This window comes from Bos mutus, chromosome X (genome assembly GCF_027580195.1).
Source record: "Bos mutus isolate GX-2022 chromosome X, NWIPB_WYAK_1.1, whole genome shotgun sequence".
NCBI lineage: Eukaryota > Metazoa > Chordata > Mammalia > Artiodactyla > Bovidae > Bos > Bos mutus.
Genome location: NC_091646.1, coordinates 112,888,624 through 112,910,153, shown reverse-complemented (window position 1 = coordinate 112,910,153; position 21,530 = coordinate 112,888,624). Strand labels below are relative to the sequence as shown.

Sequence of the window (21,530 nt, the reverse complement as noted above, 5' to 3'; positions counted from 1 at the left end):
TTCCCCCTGCACACAATACACCTTGTCACCTGCCTCTTCATTCCTCTTCCAGCTTTTAGAGAGCAGTTATCAGATCTGGCAGGTCAGTGACCATCTTGTGACTATGAGGCAGGAAGCCAACGGGTAAGGGGTAAGGATGTGGAGAAAAAGTACCAAAGGCCATGAGTCATCAAGGATACCCAGTCCTGAGAGCCCACCTCCAGGTTTCTTAGTCCACTCTTCACTGTGTGTTTTCTATTATTTGCAGCCAAATGCACACCTAATACATCAAGAGCCAATGATGAGACTGAAAAGGATGAGGATGACTCAGGGAAAAGGAAAGAACAAAGACAAAAGGGAAAGGACAAGGGGCATCAATCTTACCGACATCACCCAGTAGACCTAAGAAACATAGCTTAATTCCTTCCCACAGACACAACCGAAGTCTTGACTAAAAGAATAAATGTATCATTACGTTCAACTCAAAGATGCTCAAATTGGCTGTCTCAAATTTAACTCTGTCCTCCTGTGCTCTGATTGCTAATATGAAAGTGCATGCTTATACATTAAAGCTGGATGTTTTGCATCCTACAGAGAGGAGAATGGAACAGATTTAGAATCAATTTAGTATTTCTCTTGCAATCCATTTGGAGGAGTTCCCACTGAGAACTCATCTGCCTTACCCTCTCGGCAGCCGTATTTAATAAGATCTGAGAAGAAAAATAAGCACTAACACTGGGTAGTCTGTTTTGACATTTGTATATGCTATTTGGAAATTCAAGTCACTATGGCAAGCTGGCAGAATATAGGACATGGCCCTTGGAAAGCGCTAGACTGATCAATATTTAAGAATGCACAGGCAACAGCAATAAATGAAGCAGATGCAATGGAGATGCAAATCAATGATGGGTATGTATACCCTCAAAATAAGGACAAATCTCTTTCTGTGGCAGGAAACAGCACAGCACTAAATGCTCCAACAGTTCGTCGTGCAGTCCCCAGATGCTAGTCTTGCATAGAGAAATGTTTTCTTCATATTCAACAAGGCATAAGACCCAATCTTGGTTCAGAAACTGAGGGATAAGCAATAAAACAGGCTGAGAACAGGAGCCAGCAATGGCTCATCACAAGTGAACCCACTAGCATACTTGCAGCTTTCGCTATGTTCACATTTAATTTCTTTTTCTTTTCCAACAAAGTAAGTGCAAATATCTTTAGTCTGATTCAGTAACATAGCAGCCAAACCTCAGGAACCAATAAATAAGGACACTGACACGCCAATACCCCTTGGCCTTTCAGATTCAAAGCTTTACCAACACCAGCCTGCAACAGAAGGGGCAAATGTTTCTTGACTCAGCAATTGTGTTCCAGATCCTTGTACAAACCACATCATTTACCCCCACCCACATGCCCCCACAGCAGTTACTAAACTCACAACACAGCTTGAAACTCATAAGGGGTTAAAGCTATAAAATGCCTACTCATAGGTGTATATTTTTTTAAGTTTCATTCTTTTCCCCTTCCTTTCAAACAAAGCTTTTGTTTCCGCTGCTCCCAGTGCATGACCGTTCATTAGGATAATAACTATCATTTGTTTATTTCTTTCCAATGATACAGTTGTATTTTTCTCAAAGAAACTACCATCTTGTTTCTAATTAAACATGATGGATTCAGGGTCCTGGTTTGCCATCTGGGCCATATGTCTCAGAACATCCTTTTTCGTGATGATGCCAAGAAGTCTCCTGGAGAAGAAACAAAATAGAGAAAAAAGGTCAGTCTTGCAATATTGATTCACATCTCTCTCTGATCCCCAGCGCTCTTCCCACCCAGGCGCAGGGAGAGACCACATTTCCCAGCTATCCTTGCAGATGGGTAGGGCCAACTGAGAGAGCTCTGGCCAATGGCATGTGGGTGGAGGTGAGCGATGCCCCTCCCAAGTCACCTGCACATTTCCTCTCTCATTTGATGGTTCCAGACAGAGGAGCCAGTAAAGGACTCTGAGTTCACAGAGGATGAGTTGGGAGCCATCAGATTCAAAGACCTGGGCCCTGGGATGACTGTGTGGTGCAGAGCTTACACCTGCTGCAACTCATACTAGATGTGAGTGACATGGGAGAAAAATTAATCTTTATTGTTTTTGGCCACTGATATTACAGGCTTGCTTATTAATGTGGTAAGTCTATGATGACTAATATATACTCACCCAATTTTTAAGAATATAATCAGTTAAAAAGGGCTTATAAAAGCCAATGTCAAAACTTGATCACACTGCAGAAATCCCATGTGTAAGGCATTTTAAGTGTAAGAAGTTTTAAGTATAACAATTGGTTCCATTTTAAATCTATCTTACTGGAAGGGTAAAGTTTGACATTCATGTCTGACTATTTATATAAATTACCTCCTCTTCCAAAGTTCCATGGCTGTCTCCTTACAAAAACAATGCCACTTCCCAGAGCCCCTGGTATATGGCCACCTATACTGTAAACTGTCCAACTCCTACTTTTTACAAACACAATGTGAACAGTGTTCCTGGGTCATGAACACACACTTGCACAACTGTTCATGGCAGCCCTTGTCTCTGCTCGGTTTTATTGAATATTTAAATGAACATCTGCTGGGGTCAAATCACGCCCCCTGGGGAAAGTGAAAGGAGTGAAAGAAGGGGATTACACAAGTCTCCGGGGAAAAGAAGTTCCACTGCAAACTTAACCTCACCTCATCTCCATCATCCCCAAGAAGAGGAGAACAGAGAAGGATGGCAGTCTCACCCTGGAATATTGTATGGCTATTAAAACGAAAGGTTTCTGGGGCTTCCCTGGTGGTCCAGTGGTTAAGACTCTGCTTCCAATGCAGGGGGTGCAGGTTCAATCCCTGGTTGAGGAACTAAGATTCCATAAGCCACACAAGGGTTAGCCAAGAAAAAGAAAAGATTTTTTTTTAAATGGCAGGTTTCTCCTATCTGTGAAAAATGATGATATACCAAAAAATACGAAAACAAAGCTGTACTACACTGCCATTTATTTAATTAAAGCCAAAGTATCAAGCTCATCTCTTACTAATAGGAAGTGAACATGAAGATGGGGGCACAAGTACTCAAAGCAGTATTGCAGTAAGGTATAGCTGGTGAAATGGACAGTGGTCAGTGAAACTGTAAGATCAGAATTCTGACTTCTTTGTCCATGACCACGTTGGACGTTAACCTTGAAAAAGGGATTGATTTCTTGTGTTAGTTTCCCCATCTATCACACCCCGGGGCAGAGAGGGACTTCTTTCCCTCCATCTCACTGGAACGTCTTCAAGAGAGAGGGAAAGAGCAAGAAGGGCCTTTCAAAGCATGATACAGAGGCTTCCCTGGTGGCTCAGTGGTACAGAATCTGCCTGCCAATGCAAAAGACATGGGTTCGATCCCTGGTCCAGGAGGTTCCCACATATGCCACAACTACTGAGCCTGTGCTCTGGAGCCAGGGAACCGCAACTGCTGAGCCCACGTGCCACAACAAGAGAAGCCACTGCAATGAGAAGCCCACACGCAGCAAGCAGGAGGGGCCCCCACTCACCGCACTAGAGAAGAGCCTGTGCAGCAACCAAGACCCAGCAGAGCCAAAAACTAAACACGTAAGGCTTCTTAAAAAGCATACTACCAATGTATGGCAAAACCACTCCAATATTGTAAAGTAATTAGCCTCCAATTAAAATAAATAAATTTATATTTAAAAAATACATTAATAAAAAGCATACTAAACTAATTACAAATAGAACGTCCAGAGGATCTAATATAGTTTTCATACGTGAAAAGGAATAGTAGTAACTCTCTTCCTTCTTCTCAGTAACACCCATACGGAATACAAGGTAAAGAGAAAAAGAGCAGATATGACAGTAACTTCTGTGTGACTGAGTCAAATTTGCTTTTCCTAGTTAACTGCAAAAAATGAAGATAACTGGAAATTAGCCAGCAGTTTACCTCTAAACAAGACAGTAATAAGTTTTTTTTTTTTTAGTTTTTTGAATGTTGAATTTTATTTTTAATTTAATTTTATTTTTAAACTTTACATAATTGTATTAGTTTTAAGTTTTATAATAATCACATTTATAACATATTTATGTTAAATTGCTTGAAGTGTTTAAAAGAACAAGCCACATTAAATTTTAGTTAATGTTTAATATTATACATTGTCAAGAGAGAAAGTAAATAATTGACTACGAAACTTTAGAAATATTACAGGTAAAATGCTGACAGTGTTTTTTAAAAAAACATGCTGAACAAAAAGAATAATGGCAACACAGATGACAAAACTGAAAGAAAGCACTACAACCAAAAGCAATAGTCTCAAAAACTGGAGAAAAAAATGTATCAAGCACAACAGAATTAGAAAATCAACATTTTGCAACCCTCAGTGCAATCATTAGTTTAGTCAATCATTTATCAATGGATTCCCAAACCACTGCGTAAATGGTTGCTGGAAAACAGAAAATGCACATGGTCTCAAAGTATCCCTCCACAGATTACATACAAAGAGAAAAATGTCCCCTTATAACAGAGCGCTCTGGCCATCACCACCTCATCCCAGTGATGGAGCTTATCACCAGTCAAGTCAGAAAAGCTGACATTATGACATCATCAATATTGGAACATTGCCCGAAGCTACTGTAAAAAAATTAAACCATGAGGAAGCAATCAAACAAATTCACAATGTGGGACTACTGGTCTGAACTCTTAAAAACAAATCTAGGTCATAAATAACAAGGAAAAAAGACAGGAAGCTCTTCTAGATAGAGACTGAAGAAGCAAAACAAACCAATGCAATGTGTGAACACTGAAGGAATTCTGGACTGAAAATGACATGAACTAGATAGTGAATGATAAACTTAATTACTGTTAATTTTGCATACAGCTCCATGGTTATGAAAAAGAATGTCCTTAGTCTTAGAAAATGTATGCTTCAAATATAACTGCCCAAACTTGGAAACACCGAAGACGTCCTTCAGTGGGTGAGTGAATCAACAAACTGGTCCATCTAGACAATGGATATTACTCAGCACTAGAAAGAAAAACCCCACTCCAGTCCTCTTGCCTGGAAAATCCCATGGACGGAGGAGCCTGGTAGGCTGCAGTCTATGAGGTCGCTAAGAGTCAGGCACGACTGAGCGACTTTCCTTTCACTTTTCACTTTCATGCATTGGAGAAGGCAATGGCAACCCACTCCAGTGTTCTTGCTTGGAGAATCCCAGGGACAGAGGAGCCTAGTGGGCTGCCGTCTATGGGGTCACACAGAGTCGGACACGACTGAAGCAACTTAGCAGCAGCAGCAGAAAGAAAAACAAGCCATCAAGCCAGGGAAAGACATGGAGGAACCTGCAATGCACACCCCCTGCCTCCCCTACACACTGTGTGACTCCAACTCTATGACGCTCTGGAAAAGGCAAAACGCTGGACAGAGTAAAAGGTCAGCGGTTACCAGAGGCTGAGGGGAGAGAGGGAGGGACACACAGACCACAGAGGATGTTTAGGGTTGTGCAACTATTCCTGATGATACTGCAGTGGTGGATACATGTCATTATGAATTTATCCAAACCCACAGGATGCACAACACCAAAAGTGAACCCTAAAGTAAATGGTTACTGTTGCTTAGTCACTTAGTTGTGTCTGACTTTTTGTGACCCCATGAATGGTAGCCCACCAGGCTCCTCAGAATACTGGAGTAGGTTGCCATTTCCTCCTCCAGGGGATCTTCCCAACCCTGGGATCGAAGCTGCATCTCCTACACTGGCAGGTGGATTCTTTACCACTGAGCTGGATCATAGTTAATAATAACACCTCAATACTGGCTCATTGAGGACAACAAATATAAACCATAAATGTAAGATGTTAACAGGAAGAGAAACAGAAAGGACCAGAGAGGGAACTCTGTACTTTCTGCTCAATTATTTTGTAATTCTGAATGGCTCAGAAAATACAGTCTATTAATTCAAGAAGACAAAATTCTTAGGAGGGAAGAAAGTGGTTGTCTGAATGGAAGGGTCAGGGGTGGTAAAGGAGGACAGAGCTAAGAACCATTGTTCCTTCCAGCTGTGTAGGGCTTTCCTAGTGGCTCAGATGCTAAAGAATCTGCCTGTGACGTGGGAGACCCAGGTTCTATCCCTGGGTTAGGAAGATCCCCTGAAGAAAGGAATGGCTACCCACTTCAGTATTCTTGAGCTTCCCTGATGGCTCAGACATTAAAAAATCTGCCTACAACACAAGAGACCCAGGTTCAATCCCTGGGTCAAGAAGACACCCTGGAGAAGGAAATGGCAATCCACTCCAGTATTCTTGCCTGGAGAATCCCATGGACATAGGAGTCTGGTGGGCTATAGTCCATGGGGTTGCAAGGAGTCACACAACCGAGCGACTAACACTTTCTTCCTTCTAGCTATTTGGAGCTACTTGACTTTAACCATTTTTATAGATCAGTGACTAAAACACATTTCTAAAATTTATAAAAATACAGTAAAATCAAAGATGCCCCATAAAACAAGATGCTATTATCCTAAATCCGCCAAGGTGAGTCTGAGTTCTGATGGAGTCAGCTTGTACTGCCATAAGAAAGTACCACAGACTACGTAACTTAACAACAGAAATGTATGTTCTCCTGGTTCTGGAGGCTGGGAAGGTCAAGATCAAGGTGCTGGCCAGTTCGGTTTCTCCTGGGTGTGTAGACGGCCACCTTTTTGCTGTGTCCTCACACGGCCTGTTTCTCTATGCAGGCATCGCCAGTGTCTCCTCTCCTTCTAAGGACATCAGTCCCATCTGATTAGAGATGGGACTTTTATGACCTCATTTAACCTTAACTCGCTCCTTAAAGTGGGCTTCCCTGGTGGCTCAGTGGTAAGGAATCCACCTGCCTACGCAGGAGATGCAGGTTCAATCCCTGTGTTGGGAAGAGCCCCTGGAGGAGGAAATAGCAACCCACTCCTGTATTCTTGCCTGGGAAATGCCACAGACAGAGGAGCCTTGTGGGCTACAGTCCATGAGGTCGCAAAGAGTCAGACATGACTGAGCGACTCAGCATGCATACACACACCTCCATACAGACACTGTCTCCAAAGACAGCCATATTGGAGGCTGGAGCTTCAGTGTATGAATTTGGGGCTTGGGGACACAAAATTTAGTCCATAACAGTCCTTCAACTCCCTTTAAAATAAAAAAATGAATAGTTAGAAGGCAAGCAGCTTATGCCTATAATATATAACTAAGAAAGGTGTGATCATCAGAGAAGCAGCAGCATGTGAAAGGAGGAAGAACCTTTTCATCCGAGGTGGAAGGAGTTCTGAGGCTGGGGGCCACCAATCAGCAGACAGTCATTCAGCTTAAAAGTCTCTTCGGTCCTTACGGACATTTGTATTTGAAAGCCTGGCTCAGGACACCACGCTTCAGAACACTTGGAGAACATAACTCAAACTGGATGATATCCATGTTCCTTGGTGGATGACAAGCTCCTTGATTTTCTTTTTTGTAACACTTTTTGAGCCTCCTCCAGTTCTCCCTCACATAGAAGCTCATCAAGATGCTGAAGAAACCAATATTGCTTTCAAAAAAAAGACTTGGTAGCGTCTGCAAAGTGACAAGAACTTAACTGTAACACACACAGGCACCCTTCCCGTATCTATAAAGCCTGGGTTTTGTTTCCTTATGTCCATCCTTAAGACAGTATCAAAACACTAGGCATCTGCAGTCCTGACAGCCCTGTCTTAAAGCTTGGTAACTATAATGTCTGAAAGTCAAGCTGGTTGTAACGGTTCTGGGGAAATACGGATTCAGGAGCTGCCTTGGGTTCAGGCATAAATTGTGCCCTGGCCGAAAGAAATTCAGTTCAGTCCAGTTCAGTCGCTCAGTCATGTCCGACTCCTTGTGACCCCATGGACTGCAGCATGCCAGGCTTCCCTGTCCATCACCAACTCCCAGAGCTTGCTCAAACTCACGTCCATCGAGTCAGTGATGCCATTCAAATATCAAAAAAGAAGAAAGATAAGCAACCTCCCAGAAGGAAGCAGCATTCAATCCAAGGGGGTTTGTTAGTGGTATGAAACGCCCTACTTGATCTAAATCAAGTGTTTCGATGTCCAGCCTCTCTGGGTAGCAGTTCAAGTGAATCTGTGGAATGATAAACAGTCTATCTAAGACCATGAACATAATTCAGATTAGAGCACCGGGGCTCTTGTGAGAAGACCACCCTGGTCAGGACCTCAAGGCCCACCTAGCATCTTCTCTGCTCCCTTTTTCTTTCTAGATCCTCTATGGGGAAAATCCCAAATTCACTATTGGCCACTGGACGCTTCCAAGACTTCAACTTTATGAGGACAAAGACTTCTCTGGCTCCTGGTCTGGTTTCATGATCACCATAGAGCCCAGGCCCTGAGAAGTCCTTCAGACTACACTAGTCAAGGGTACGAGCTGTGGGGCTCGGCCAAGAGCTGGGACGGTACATGGTGATGGAACAGATCAAAAACATGAGCTGGCTTGAGCCGGGCCTGCCCTGGCTCAAAGCCCAAGGAGATGAAAGGCCCCGCAAACAAGGATCTCCTGCCAGCGCTAACGTATCAGCATCTGTGTTTGTTTAAAGTATATACAGCGAGAGAGAGTGAGAGCGATTTTGTGTTCTCACAGAACATTCGGAGCCAATTTCAGCACCCAGATCTTCACAGGAAAACCTCACATGGGGCTCCGTGAGGTGTGAGCAGGCGTCAAGGGCAGAATTTCCTGCCAGAACTGAAAATTCCAATGATAACTGACGTGGGATTATTATTTTAAAGGGAAAGAGAAACTGCTAGACACTTGAGACGACATGGGTGATCACAGTGGTATTTCTGCCGAGCACTGGAAATTCAAGCACACATCAGTGGGCTTCAGTCGTTTATAAAGTGGGGACCTTGACCAGCGGTAGCCCCTGGGAGCTGGTTACAAGTACAATTCTCAGGGCCCCTCGCAGATGGGAAGGATCAGTAACTGCAGGAGGGCCTGGTACTCGGGGTTTAACCTGAAGGTTTACTCCTCTCAGATTCTGATGCCTGCTCAGGTTTGAGAACCACTGGGTGCCTTTAAAATCCGCCAGTAGAGGGGAAGTACTGGGCGGTCCAGTAGTTAAGACTGCACTTCCACTGCCGTGTGTCCAGGTTCAATCCCTGGGCTAGGAACTAAGATTCTGCAAGCTGCACAGCTGGACCAAAAAAGAACCCACCAGGGAAAATAATCTCTAGCCTCAAATGCTTATTCATCTGTTCATTGACTGCCCCTCCTCAAGCACAAGACACCCACCAGCTGCAGTCAGAGCTAAGGACACTCATCCTGTCAGCTAGGAGTTCTCTGGATCAAGTGCAAATTCAGCCCCTTGCAGAGACCTGTGCTGCCCGCCATGAGCAAAGCAGCAGGAAGAAATCTCTCCAAGTGAGGGGTGCCTGCTGCATGCTCAGTCGCTCAGTCGTGGATGACTCTTTGCGACCCCATGGACTGTAGCCTGCTGATAGAGGCTCCTCTGTCCATGGGGATTCTTCAGGCAAGAATACTGGGGTGCGTTGCCATGTCTGCCTCCAGGGGATCTTCCCACCCCAGGCACCGAACCTGCATCTGCCTGTCTCCTGCATTACAGGCAGATTCTTTACCCATGAGTCACCTGGGAAGCCCAAGTGAGGTGTGCTCTGTGGCTACCCCGGGCCGCCAGCCCAGGGACACTCAGCTGGAACAGGAGTATCACTTGGGCCTGACAAATCTTTGCTTTGATGGGGGCTGTGCTGTGCACTGGAGGGTGTTAAACAGCATCCCTGGTCTCTACCCACTGGATGCCAGTAGCAGCATCTGCCCCCTCCACTTATGACACCCCCAAATCTCTGCAGGGCCAATCACCCTGCTTGAGAACTGCTGGGTTAACCAGGAGCGAGGTAGCCCTGGAAATTGTGTCAGAGAGTTGAGCCTCAGGATCCTAAAGGCCAAAACTGCTATTTCAGGTACCAATATCTCCATAGCCCATACCCTACCTCCCACCTCCAGCCCATAAAGCAATCAACTAGGCAGAGAATCCCAGGTTCCAAGCTACCTGAACCAAACCAATCCCTTCCTCCACCCAAGCTTCTGAGGCCCTTGCATTTAGGGAGAGCCCCTGAGCCCAAGGCACGGCCCACAGGGCACTGCACCTCTCACACCATCATGAACCTTTGATCTCTACAGCACTGGTTTTCTGCTTCCTGATAACACGGTGCGGAAGCAATACTGCTGTGGCAGAGACCAAGCCACGAGCTACCAAAGCTTATGGCTCTACGATCACACTGGAAAATGTCAAGTCATTTTCAACAGGCTGGTGCATCAGGGAACAACTTGAGCACAATGTGCACCTCACGTTTGTGTGTGGTCATTTGTCTATGAGAAAAATCCAGAATGTAGCACCCAGTGGCATGGGAAAACCCAGCTGCAGCCCTCGCCATGCCCGCTTCCACAAGCCAATTGCACGGCTTTCTCAAGGTGAAGGGACTGATATCCTTCTTCTCAACCACTGCATGTGTGAAAAATGTGCGACAGTTTTTATGAGATTCCCATCTCTCTTTCTTAGCGTGTCACCGATGGAATGTTGGAGCATCGTGTGCCTCAAGCTATTTTCCTCATCAGCTCTGAGATTTTCCTTGCTCATTTTAGCAGAACAGGGTGAACCTTCTCCAGGAACCTGGACCACTGTGGGGGTTGGGGTAGGGAGCCCCAGCCCCTCCCCATGGGCTCCTCCCCTTTAGACTCAAACTTCAGCCTCAGGGCAGAAGACAGCAGCCCCACTTGGAAGCCTGCCTCCAAGCCTTGCTGGCATCTCCTCCTGCACTCGCCACAGCCTACTGACATCTCTTAGGAGGACTGGTCCCTGGTCCCCATCAGCCTCCCATGGGCCCTTCATCTTGTGCCCCCCAAGGTCCGGCCACTCACCCGCTCCGGGTCACCAGGCACTGGCGGAGCCCCAGCTTCCGGAAGATGTCCACCACCGTCTCCATTGGGGTGTGGTCGGTGACCGTGAAAGGGCTGAGGTTCAAGACGCGACGCAGCTTCAGGGGCTGTGGGCTGTTGGCCGGCAGTTCGGGGGGCTCCTCAGTGAAGTACATGACCGAGTCACTTACGATGCCCTCCTGCCTCTGTCTGGCATTCTCTGGAAGGGGCCAGCAGGACAGTGAGCTGCACAAGACTCCTGTGTGGAGTCCCTCTCCCCATCCCAGCCCAACCCACCCCACCCACAGCCATACACGACTCCCCCTCCCCAACAACCTCGAATCCCACACAGAAGAGGAACAGAGGGCAAACTGTACACTCCTAATGAGGGGCTTCAGTCAAACAGCGGTGGAATTGGCATCTCTTTCTCTCAAGCTAATGCTGTGCGAGACTCCCCTGCTGTGTGTGACCTGATCATCCATTGCAAAGACTTGCAAGATGGGCCTGAGCAGGATGGCTCCTTCCTGGGAATGCACTGCCTTTGCCTGGACGCCAGGGCACCCCTGCTTTCCTAACACACCTCATCAGGGGCTGAACTGTGACATGAAAAAAAAAAAAAAAGAACCTAATGAGCTGCCCAATGACCTTAATACATTGCTTTGTTGTGTTTTCACAAACTAACTTATAATGAGCCCAAATGGCATTTATAAATCCTGAAAGGAACAAGAAACCAAGAGGACCATCCCAGACTTATAGCCCAGAAACACAGCCTAATTCCAAATATAAGCCTTGGGACCAAAAAAATAGCCCTAGAAAAGCTGCATTCCCCACTCCTCCCCCACCGCCAATCCTTTGGATTGTCTCTCTTAAAAAAAAATGGGCCATTTTGTGGATTTCACAAAGAAAGATAGTAACACTGTTATGGTAACAATTAGCCTATTTCTATCTGTAGACAGGCCCATGTGAAAAAAAGCTGCAGAAAAAGTAGGGTAACAGGAACTCATTAGAAATACAGCTTTATGTGGTACCAGAAACCCAGGCTATTTTAAGTCACACATGAAATAAATCCATCGGTCTCCAGATATTTCTCCAAGGCGATTTTCCTTCTGTTGGAATTTTAATCTTTCTTTTGGTTCATGGGAAAAGGTTAGGGAAAAGGTACAGCAAGGCTTGCCTTAAAATGGATTCTGGTTTCTATAATACACTTTTTTTGCCTTCTCAAAGACGACTATTCACCTATATTGTTCTTTGAAAAATAAAAATTCTAACTGCTGGCTCTAAAGCCATTTATTGCCACAGAATACTCTAATGGAAAACTGGCAGCATTCGGGGTCAGACTGAGTTTGAAAAGGGGTCTCTGTTTAAAAGGGGAACAGAGGGCCCGCTGGGCAAATGCCTGCACAGTATGTGCGTCAGATTCAATTGAGTTACATCAAATGGAGTGAGATTCAACCCCAAATACCAGATGACACTGGTGCACAACGTGTTTGCAGATGTAGATGCCACACAATACACACTACACATTTCTCTCCGAAATCAAGACAGATCTCTCCTGAAACACTAAGGTGAGAAGCAACAGTCAACACACACTTACTACTCATTTTCATGAAAGTGAAAGCATTAGTTGCTCAGTCGTACCCAACTCTTTGCAACCCCATGGAATACAGCCCACCAGGCTCCTCTGTCCATGGGATTTCCCAGGCCAGAATACTGGAGTGGGTTGTTATTTCCTTCTCCAGGGGGATCTTCCTGACCCAGGGATCGAACTTGGATCTCCCGCATTACAGGCAGATTCTTTATCATCTGAGCCACCAGGGAAGCCTACTCATTTTCATAGACAGATTGATTTTCTCAAAGTCCCACATAACAGGAATTTCACCTATTTCAACAGCCCAGTTGAACATCAGGTTTGGATCAAGCCACAAACCCCAATCAGGAACTGATCACATGGATTTGTTGAACCCCTCATAAAACTAAATACAACTTAGCCAACTGTGGATCCAGTTGTTGAAATAAATAACAAGCTTCTATTGCCTCTGAATATACTGATTGAGTTAGAAGCCCTGATTCTAACAGCACTGAGCTCTGTTATTTCTTGCTCAGTGCTGTGTTCCCAGTGCCTGGACAACGCCTAGAATACAGCAGACACAAAACAGATATTTGCCAAATGCACGCATGAGTCAATCATTCAAACTGAATGAATGAGTGAGTAGGTCTACTGACCATCAGTGCCCTTGGCTGTGCCTCCCATACACAACACAGTCTATCTCACAAAGGAAGCATTAGAGGAAAGCCTTGAGCTCTCCGCTGCTGAACAAAAAGGCCCCAGCTGCAGTCAACAAAAAGGCACTTGCTAGCAGCAGTATGATCATCATGTCAGGTTCACGGAGGGTAATGAGGAAAGTGTTGATGAAGTGAATGTCACACACTGTCACAGGCCAAGAAATCGTAAAAGACTGAGATGGTTAGATAGCCATCACTGACTCAATGGACATGAATGTGAGTAAACTCCAGGAAATAGTGGAGGACAGAGGAGCCTGGTGTGCTACAGTCCATAGGGTTGCAGAGTCGGACATGACTTAGCTACTCAACAAGTTACTACAATGGCTTCAGAGAAATGGTTCTCAACTGGGAGTAATTCTGCCTCCACCCTCAGGGTAGAGCACAAGGATAATACTACAGTTCAAAGGTAAGCACCTCTCAACAAAGAATGATCCAGCCCAATGTCAATGGTTGAGAAACTCTAATCATATTTTTAGGGAGGTAATACTGTATCATCCTGTTCATTAAAAATGCTTCCACAGATAAATGAGGTCCTACTGTAGAGCACAGAGAAGTATATTCAATATCCTGTGATAAACTATAATGGAAAAGAATATGAATAATAATGAATGTATATCTATGAATAACTGAATCACTTTGCTGTATAGGAGAAAGTAACACAAGATGGTAAATCAACTATACTTCAATAAAAAATCGAAATTTAAAACAATTTTAATATTAAAAAAGCTTAGGCAGATGCCAGATATTGAAGTTTAAAAAAATAAAAGCTTCCATAAAACACACATAACTAACAAGAAAGGTTAAAAAGGAAAAGTAGAAGCAACTATAGTGGCGGTCAGTACAAAGCTGTTGTGGTTAAAAAAAAAAGAAGTAAAAACTATTTAGAAGAAAAAGTAGATTATTTTGTGACAAATTATAGCTTATAAGGGCTTCCCAGGTTGCATCAGTAGTTAAAAAAAAAACAAAAAAAAAAACCTGCCACCTCAATGCAGGAGACATAAGAGGCACTGGTTCAATCCCTGGGTCAGAAGATCCCCTGGAGGAGGGCACGGCAACCCACTCCAGTATTCTTGCCTGGAGAATCCCAAGGACCGAGGAGCCTGGCAGGCTACAGTCCATGGGTTCACAAAGAGTTGGACACAACTTAAGGACTTAGCATGCATATAGCTTCTAAGGCATGGAGAAGTCCCTCTGCACATATGTTTTCATCCCCAGCAGAAAGAAGCAGATGACACCACTGTTCCACATGGCCTCTCCCATCATTAACAGCGCTCCCAGGAAGAAATCTCTTCAGGGGCAAAGAGCTCACCCAACAGATCAGACACGTTTCTTGGTGCTCAGTTCTGGACAGAGAGCCCTTGTAAGCAAGCCTCTTCCATACGCTGGAGAATCATCATCAAATCATCCACCAGGCAAAAAAAAAAAAAAAAAAATGAGAGTTCCCTTAACTCTGGCCCATGATTCTAACTTTCCATCCCTTTAATCATCTTTGTGGCTTCCCATGGAGTCCTCTCTGGGTCTGTCCTCACTTAATTGCAGAATTCAAGACGAGAAGAGCCTGAGCCTGCTGAATGCAGCAAGAGCCGCATCACTGCCAAGAAGTCAAGTCCCATGTCCCAGGACCTTGCCCAGGGCCATATACTGCCCTGCGTGCATGTGATGGTGAAGGGGGCCACATGTACTAGCTGCTCTCCAACAAAGACAGCAGCTATGGTTTGGCATACCAGAGATGGACTGGAAATACAACATTCCCAGCTTCATAGGAGCAACTTAAATACTATTTTAAACATGACACGTAAGAAAAAAAAAAATTGTTCTTTGTCTCATCTACTGGGCTTCCTTGGTGCCTCAGTGATAAAGAACCCACCTGTCAATGAAGAGGCATAAGAGACTTGGGTTTGATCCCTGGGTCAGAAATATCCCCCGGAGAAGGGCAGGGTGCTCACTCCAGTATTCGTGCCTGCAGAACTCCATGGACAGAGGAGCCTGGCAGGCTACAGTCCATGGAGTTGCAAAAGTCGGACACAACTAAAGTGACTTAGTACACATGCACCAGTTTTTTCTTATCTTGGACCTATCTAAAATCTCTGCTCCTGAGTTCCCTGGAAGGGAAACTGGCTTGGAATCATTACTAGCTCAATTGTGCTCAAGCTCAGTCAAGTCAGACTCTCTGCAACCCAGTAGACTGTAGCCCACCAGGCTCCTCTGTCCAGGGGGATTCTCCAGGCAAGAATAATGGAGTGGGTTGCCATATCCTCTTCCAGAGGATCTTCCCGACCCAGGGATCGAACCTGCATCTCCTGCATTGGCAGGGAGATTCTTTACCACTGAGCCACCTGGGAAGCCCCTACTAGCTCAATGCTCAGGTCCTTTTTCTGTATCCACAAAAGGGCATCTCATTCCACAAACACTCCACCAGGGTACTGGACTCTTCTGGAAGGAAAACAGCTTTTCTGACTGCTCACACCCGAAGACAACTTACCTTCCCAGAAACCATGTAAATAGCAGCTTTCATACTATTTTCCATCTGATGGAAAGCATATAGGTACTATTTACACTGCATGCTGCCTCTCCAAACACTTCAAACATAGCTTCTAGGAGAGCACTCAGTTGGCAAGCTGATATTTCTTCTCAAACTGGTTGATGACAATTACTGCTTCCCACTTGATTACAGTAATGGGTTTCAGCAAAATTAGTAAGCTGTCTCCTAGCAGGTGTGCCTGCAGCTACACAATAGGTAATGGATTCTGTGACATTTATTACTTGAGTTTTAAAATTTCAACCTTTGCTTAAAAGATTTTAGGGACTGAATAAATTTTTTTAAAGGCTGCTGATTACACTAATTTAAAACAAACCCAACCTACTATACAACTTTTTTTTTTTAAATTTCATTATTTATAAGGCTATAGTCATGCCTAAAGGTACCTACCTATTAAGTGACAGGACCTATAATAAAGAGAAAGCAAATGTGCTTTTGTGTCTAAAACATACAATCAATTGTTGCTTTGGAAAGAGGTAAATATGTTTCAGCAACGTGCTAAAATTAGACACTATAGCCTGCTTAAACTTATTTTTATAAAGCCTTTGATGAAGATACTTTAAAAATATTTTAAAAGCTATTTAACATGGTGAAAATGTTCTAGAAATTCAAATGGAGAGCCTGAGAAATAGTTAACAAAGGGCGGGGATAAGCAAAGGTATGTTCCCGGTGAGGTGCTTTGCCATCGCACCTGGAAAAGTCCCTGAGGCAAACTTCATAAACGTTCTGGAAGTTCAATTATCAAGGGCACACGGGAGTTAGGCCATGGGCCCCCAGCATACTGCAAGACAGAGGGACATGCTGAGCAGGAGGGCATTCATGTTGACCTCGCACCGAGGATGCGTTCTGTGCCTCCTTACCCCGGCTGCATCAGGAGGTCTGGCAGCACCACCACCGGGATGAGGGGAGCGCTCCTCCCTGCCAGGGCCTTCACAGACTCACACCTAGGCCTGTCTTTGTAATCCTTCTGCCTCCTGCTCCCCTTTCAAGGTGCCCATCCATAGGTCGACAGGTGACCTTAGGCTTGAGCCGCCCATCTCTGGGACATAACAAACACCTGGGCACCATTTCCTCTCTCCTCTCCCAAGTGAATAGCCTGCCCCTTGGCACAGCTCGCCCAGTTAGCCTGTGAGGAGGAAAAACATCCCACAGTACTGACTTGACCCACATGGAACCCACGTGACTTGACCTGCTGGAACCAGACATGACATCATGAAGTGACGTGAAGGGCTTGAGCGGTGCCGAGAGAGGTTTCTGAGGCAAAGAACTCAGCATCTAGGTCAGTGAGCCCCCCGGAAGTCCATGGGCGCTGGCCCATTCACAAAAATGGGGTTTCACTGTTTCATTAAATGGGAACTAATTGAGGGATTGTGTCCTGCTAGGTGCCCTTCCCAGGAAGGGGGACACCATGATCGCACTCCTTACTGGTCACTGCTGCTGTCAGCCACCCTACTCCATTGGCCTCCCACAAGAGTTTGAATAAATTCAGGTCAGAGCTACAGGTGCACAGCCTTCAAGTGTCGTAGCAAAGCTGCTCACTGATTGCTCCATTCAGAGCATGCACTCCTAATGTACAGTGACGAGATAGTTATTTTATGATCTTTTCATTACAGTTTGATCGGATAAAAGAGGGAGCTTGGGAGAAATGCAGGGTCTCAGGTGGCGCTAGTGGTAAACAACCCACCTGCCAATGCAGGAGATGTAAGAGACGTGGGTTCGATCCCTGGGGTGGGAAGATCCCCTGGAGAAGGGAAAGGCTACCCACTCCGGTATTCTGGCCTGGAGAATCCCTGGACAGAGGAACCCGGAAAGCTACAGTCAAGGGGGTCGCAAAGAGTTGGACACAACTGAAGCAACTTAGCAGGCAGGTACCTCCCCAGACCTCCTGCAGTCTGGCCAGATCCCCAGGTGAAACAAACAAGCCTTCAGCTTGGCCTGAAGCCCTCTGACCCTCATCTACCCTCTCCAACCTCTTGGAGAATTTGGGGGCACATTTGTTCCTGGAGACTCCCTGCTTTACTCACTTATGGCAAGAATCAGCTCTCTCCTCTGGGCAAAGCCGATGAGGCGCTCTGAGTCTCTGGAGACGACCACAGGGAAGCCATTGTAGTCAGTCTCCTTGATGAGTGTCTCCACGTCCTCGACAGTCATACTGTCCTGGGTGAGCACGGACAGGGGTGGTTCCCCTCGCCGCGGGCGCATGACATCAGTGGCCAGTGTGCGGTGGGTGAACTCGTCCTTCACGTCCAGGAACGGGTACCCATTCAAGTGGATGTGGGCCTCGTAGATGCCTTCCTTCCCAAAGGCATCGGCCACCCACTTGCTGGTCACGGCTGCTGCCATCAGGGGCACGATGTACTCGAGGCCTCCCGTCAATTCGAACATGATGACCACCAATGACACCGTCATCCTGGTAACACCACCTGCAACACAAGAGAGGAAGGGAATCACAGGACTCCACTCCACACCTGCAAGAGGACACAAACTGGAGACCGACAAGCCGGCTCCGTCCTCCTGGCCCTTGTTCTACAGGAATGGTCCTACACGGTGCCCATGCTCGGACCTCGGTAAACACAGCCTCGCATCAGCACCATAAGTCCCATCTGTCCGGGTCTCCTCCTGTGAGTGACAGTGAGCTGTCTATTCACCCAGGACCGCACCCTCTGCCTGCAATGCGGGAGACCCGGGTTTGATCCCTTGGTTGGGAAGATCCCCTGGAGAAGGAAATGGCAACCCACTCCAGTACTCTTGCCTGGAAAATCCCATGGATGGAGGAGCCTGGTGGGATACAGTCCACGGGGTCACAAAGAGTTGGACACGACCGAGTGACTTCACTTTCACTTTCACACCCTTTGCATTTTGGTGAGTGGATCCTATATGGGCTCTGCAGGTTTCTGTCTCAGTACATGTGGCTCTTTCCCCAAACCCCTCAAGCTGGAAATGGTAGAGATTTCTAAAGGCTATAGGCAGCCATGTTCCAAGTGGCTCAGTAGTAGAGAAGCCACCTGCCAATGCAGGGACGTGGGTTCAATCCCTCGGTCAGGAAGATGGCCTGGAGTAGGAAAGGACACCCCACTCCAGTCCTCCTGCCTGGAAAATCCCATGGATGGAGGAGCCTGGTGGGCTACAGTCCACGGGGTCCCAAGAGTCAAGCACAACTGAGCGGTTAAATGATGACAAACAACAGACAGGAGATGCGCCCACCCTTGTGTCCCTTGGTATTCAAAGGAAGAATCCACACTAACTCCTGATCTTGCAATGAGGAACAGCTGGAGCCGGGTCATTCTTCCTTCACTGGGGTGGGGCTAGGGGAGGGCTGTCCCATAGATTCTAGGATACTGAGCAGCTCCCTGCTGCCTACACACTGTTTTAGATGGTACAGTGACAAGATGGCAGAGATCCCATCAGCCTGGGTCCCTGGATGACTAAGCAAAGAAAAGCCCTGGGCTACTCACATCTCTCTCACACACACACACCCACGCCCACACAGTACCTAGGCAAGCTGCAGCCCCCACCATGGCATAGAGCCCTGGGGTGACACAGTCTGCACCGGGCCTGCACCAGTTCCTGAAGATGATCCAGTCATGGTGATGGTAAGCCAGCTGCTCCACACCGATTCCCACCATCCTGCCCGCCATGGCCCCCACAGCCATGCTGGGGATGAAGAGGCCAGACGGGATCTGCAGGGAGCACAGGAGAAAGATGCATGAGGGAAGGGGTCCCCATTCCCGCCGCCACACCCCCCCAGGAAACTCGGCCTCCCTCAACAAGCTGGTGTCTTCCTTCAGTCTTCAAAGGCGGGGCAACGCTTCAAAATATGGGTCAACTGGGAAACCGTGGACCAGTGATCTACTGTGACTTGGAGAGAATGCAATTTTACACTTTCATTTCCTCGCCTTCAAAAGCTGGCCTGGTTTGCCTGCTGTGGATTAAAGGATGATAAGCCCCACTGCAAATAACATTCAAAGTGCGCATCTGTCACTTCAGATACTCACCACTCTCTCTCCCCTCGCCCATCATTCAGATCAGCTTTTAAAATGAAATGTCACGCCACAGCATGACAATGGAAAAGCTAAAAACATCAGTGGACCTGTCTTGCATCTTCCAAAAACCTTGTCATGGACTTACTGCCCTCTTGAAAATACAGCAGCCAAACACCTGTCAGAGAAACTATATAAACCGAAAGGCCTCAGTAATAGCACGTTTTGTATTCTGCTGAGAGAATACATGTTCATCTCTCTAGTCATCAGACACGTAGTACAGAACAGACTTGACTCTGTTCAGAGACTGCACATGGCTGCCAATTGTGACCGGCAGCTGCATTTATGAACCGCAACCCCTTCCTGGCCGATTGTCATGAATCTGAGGATGGAAGTGGGTCTTTAACCAAATTCAAGTTAAGTTTGGATCCTCCGGTGTAATTTCAAGACTGTGTGACATTCCTGAGGAAATTATTCCTTGAACATCTCTTATCCCCACCCCCCTTCATCTAATCCCCTGTGACTTCAAAGCAGACTTCTCCCAGCAGGCACCAGAATGAAAATAAATCCCTCTGCATCACAGACAGTCACCTTTAATAATGTCTATCCTTCCTTGTTCTCAAGGCAAAAATTCAGGTTTGTGTTTGACCACTGCATCCAAGTACACAGCTTCTCAAGACTTTCTTAAAAAGAAACAATTCATAGAAATACCACAAAAACAATTGCTGTGGAACAGAATTGAATTCTGGAAGGTTCCCAGTGTTCTGCTCCTGGTCTGAGGTGCTGGTCACACAAGTGTATTTTGTGAACATTCACCAAGCTGTACACATCTCCGTATGAATGATACACTCTGAGCCTTAGCTTCTTCACTTATAAAATGGGGTTAAAAATCTCTACTCCATAGGCTTACTGTTTATCAAAAGCATTGTTTTTTTGTTTGTTGAAAGAATGTCAAGTGGCCGGCACCTGAGACCATTCAGCAAAGCTCAGCTCCCCCTTTCTCCTGGCATGATCAGATTCTGGGGTCCCATCTTCAGAAGGACAGGGTTGCCCCCCACCCCTGGCACCTTCCCTCCCCTTCACTGACCTTCATGCCAAAGGTGAATATGGTAATGATGATCTTGAAGATCAGCGCCAGGGCCAGCTGCCAGATGGCCGTGTAAACCCCAACCCCGGCTGGCCGGTCGGGGATGTCATCCACGGGCCGCGTCATGTTGGGGTCGTTGATGTAGTCACACAGCTGGGAGGACTCAAGGGCCCCACAATCATTGAAGAGCTCGGAAATGAGCTCGCTTGTGCTGCGGCGTGTGTAGGGGTTGGGGTAGGCAACAATGGCGGTGATGGCAGTCACCGCGATGACCTCCAACACTGGGTACTTCCCCAGCTTGGTGGTCTTGCGCCTCCGGCACCAGGCGATGTTGCAGCGGATGAAGAGGGTCCCCCACAAGCCCCCGAAGACCCCAAGCAGGATGAAGGGGAAGAGCTCAGCCATGTACCAGGGCGTGTGATACTCCACGTAGAAGAGGACGAGGCGGCTGTTCCCGAATGGATTGATGGATCGCAGCGTGAAGGCTGCCACCAGGGCCGCAAAAAAGGACCGCCACAGGGTCTTTAAGGGAAAGTAGTAGCTGACCTGCGACCAACGAGTGAAAAATAAGAGACTGGTAGACAAAAGAGCTGCCCCAGGGCCCCAGACCCACTGATCAGCAGCCCCCTGCTGGCATTTGCCATGAAAGTCATACTCAAATCAAAAATGGGAGGAACTTACTTCCTCAATCAGTGGTGTAAATAAGGCCCAAACACATGAACAAAGATA

General features: G+C 46.5%; 1 protein-coding gene across 5 annotated transcripts in view; it reads right to left on the bottom strand.

The window, feature by feature from the left end:
- Positions 1-1,551: 1,551 nt before the first annotated feature.
- The window catches only part of CLCN4 (chloride voltage-gated channel 4), a 68,593-nt gene continuing 48,614 nt past the window's right edge, over positions 1,552-21,530 (bottom strand). For 4 of the 5 annotated variants that reach the window (XM_070365558.1, XM_005909559.3, XM_070365560.1 and 1 more), the window contains 5 exons: positions 20,802-21,347; positions 19,228-19,414; positions 17,759-18,157; positions 10,916-11,132; positions 1,552-1,721 (listed from right to left, as the gene is read on the bottom strand). In XM_070365558.1, coding sequence (XP_070221659.1) covers positions 1,631-1,721; positions 10,916-11,132; positions 17,759-18,157; positions 19,228-19,414; positions 20,802-21,347 — 1,440 coding nt within the window. In that variant the 3' untranslated portion in view covers positions 1,552-1,630. Of the gene's footprint in view, positions 1,722-10,915; positions 11,133-14,504; positions 14,578-17,758; positions 18,158-19,227; positions 19,415-20,801; positions 21,348-21,530 lie in introns of those variants that run through there. The other variant, XM_070365561.1, reaches the window with a different exon arrangement.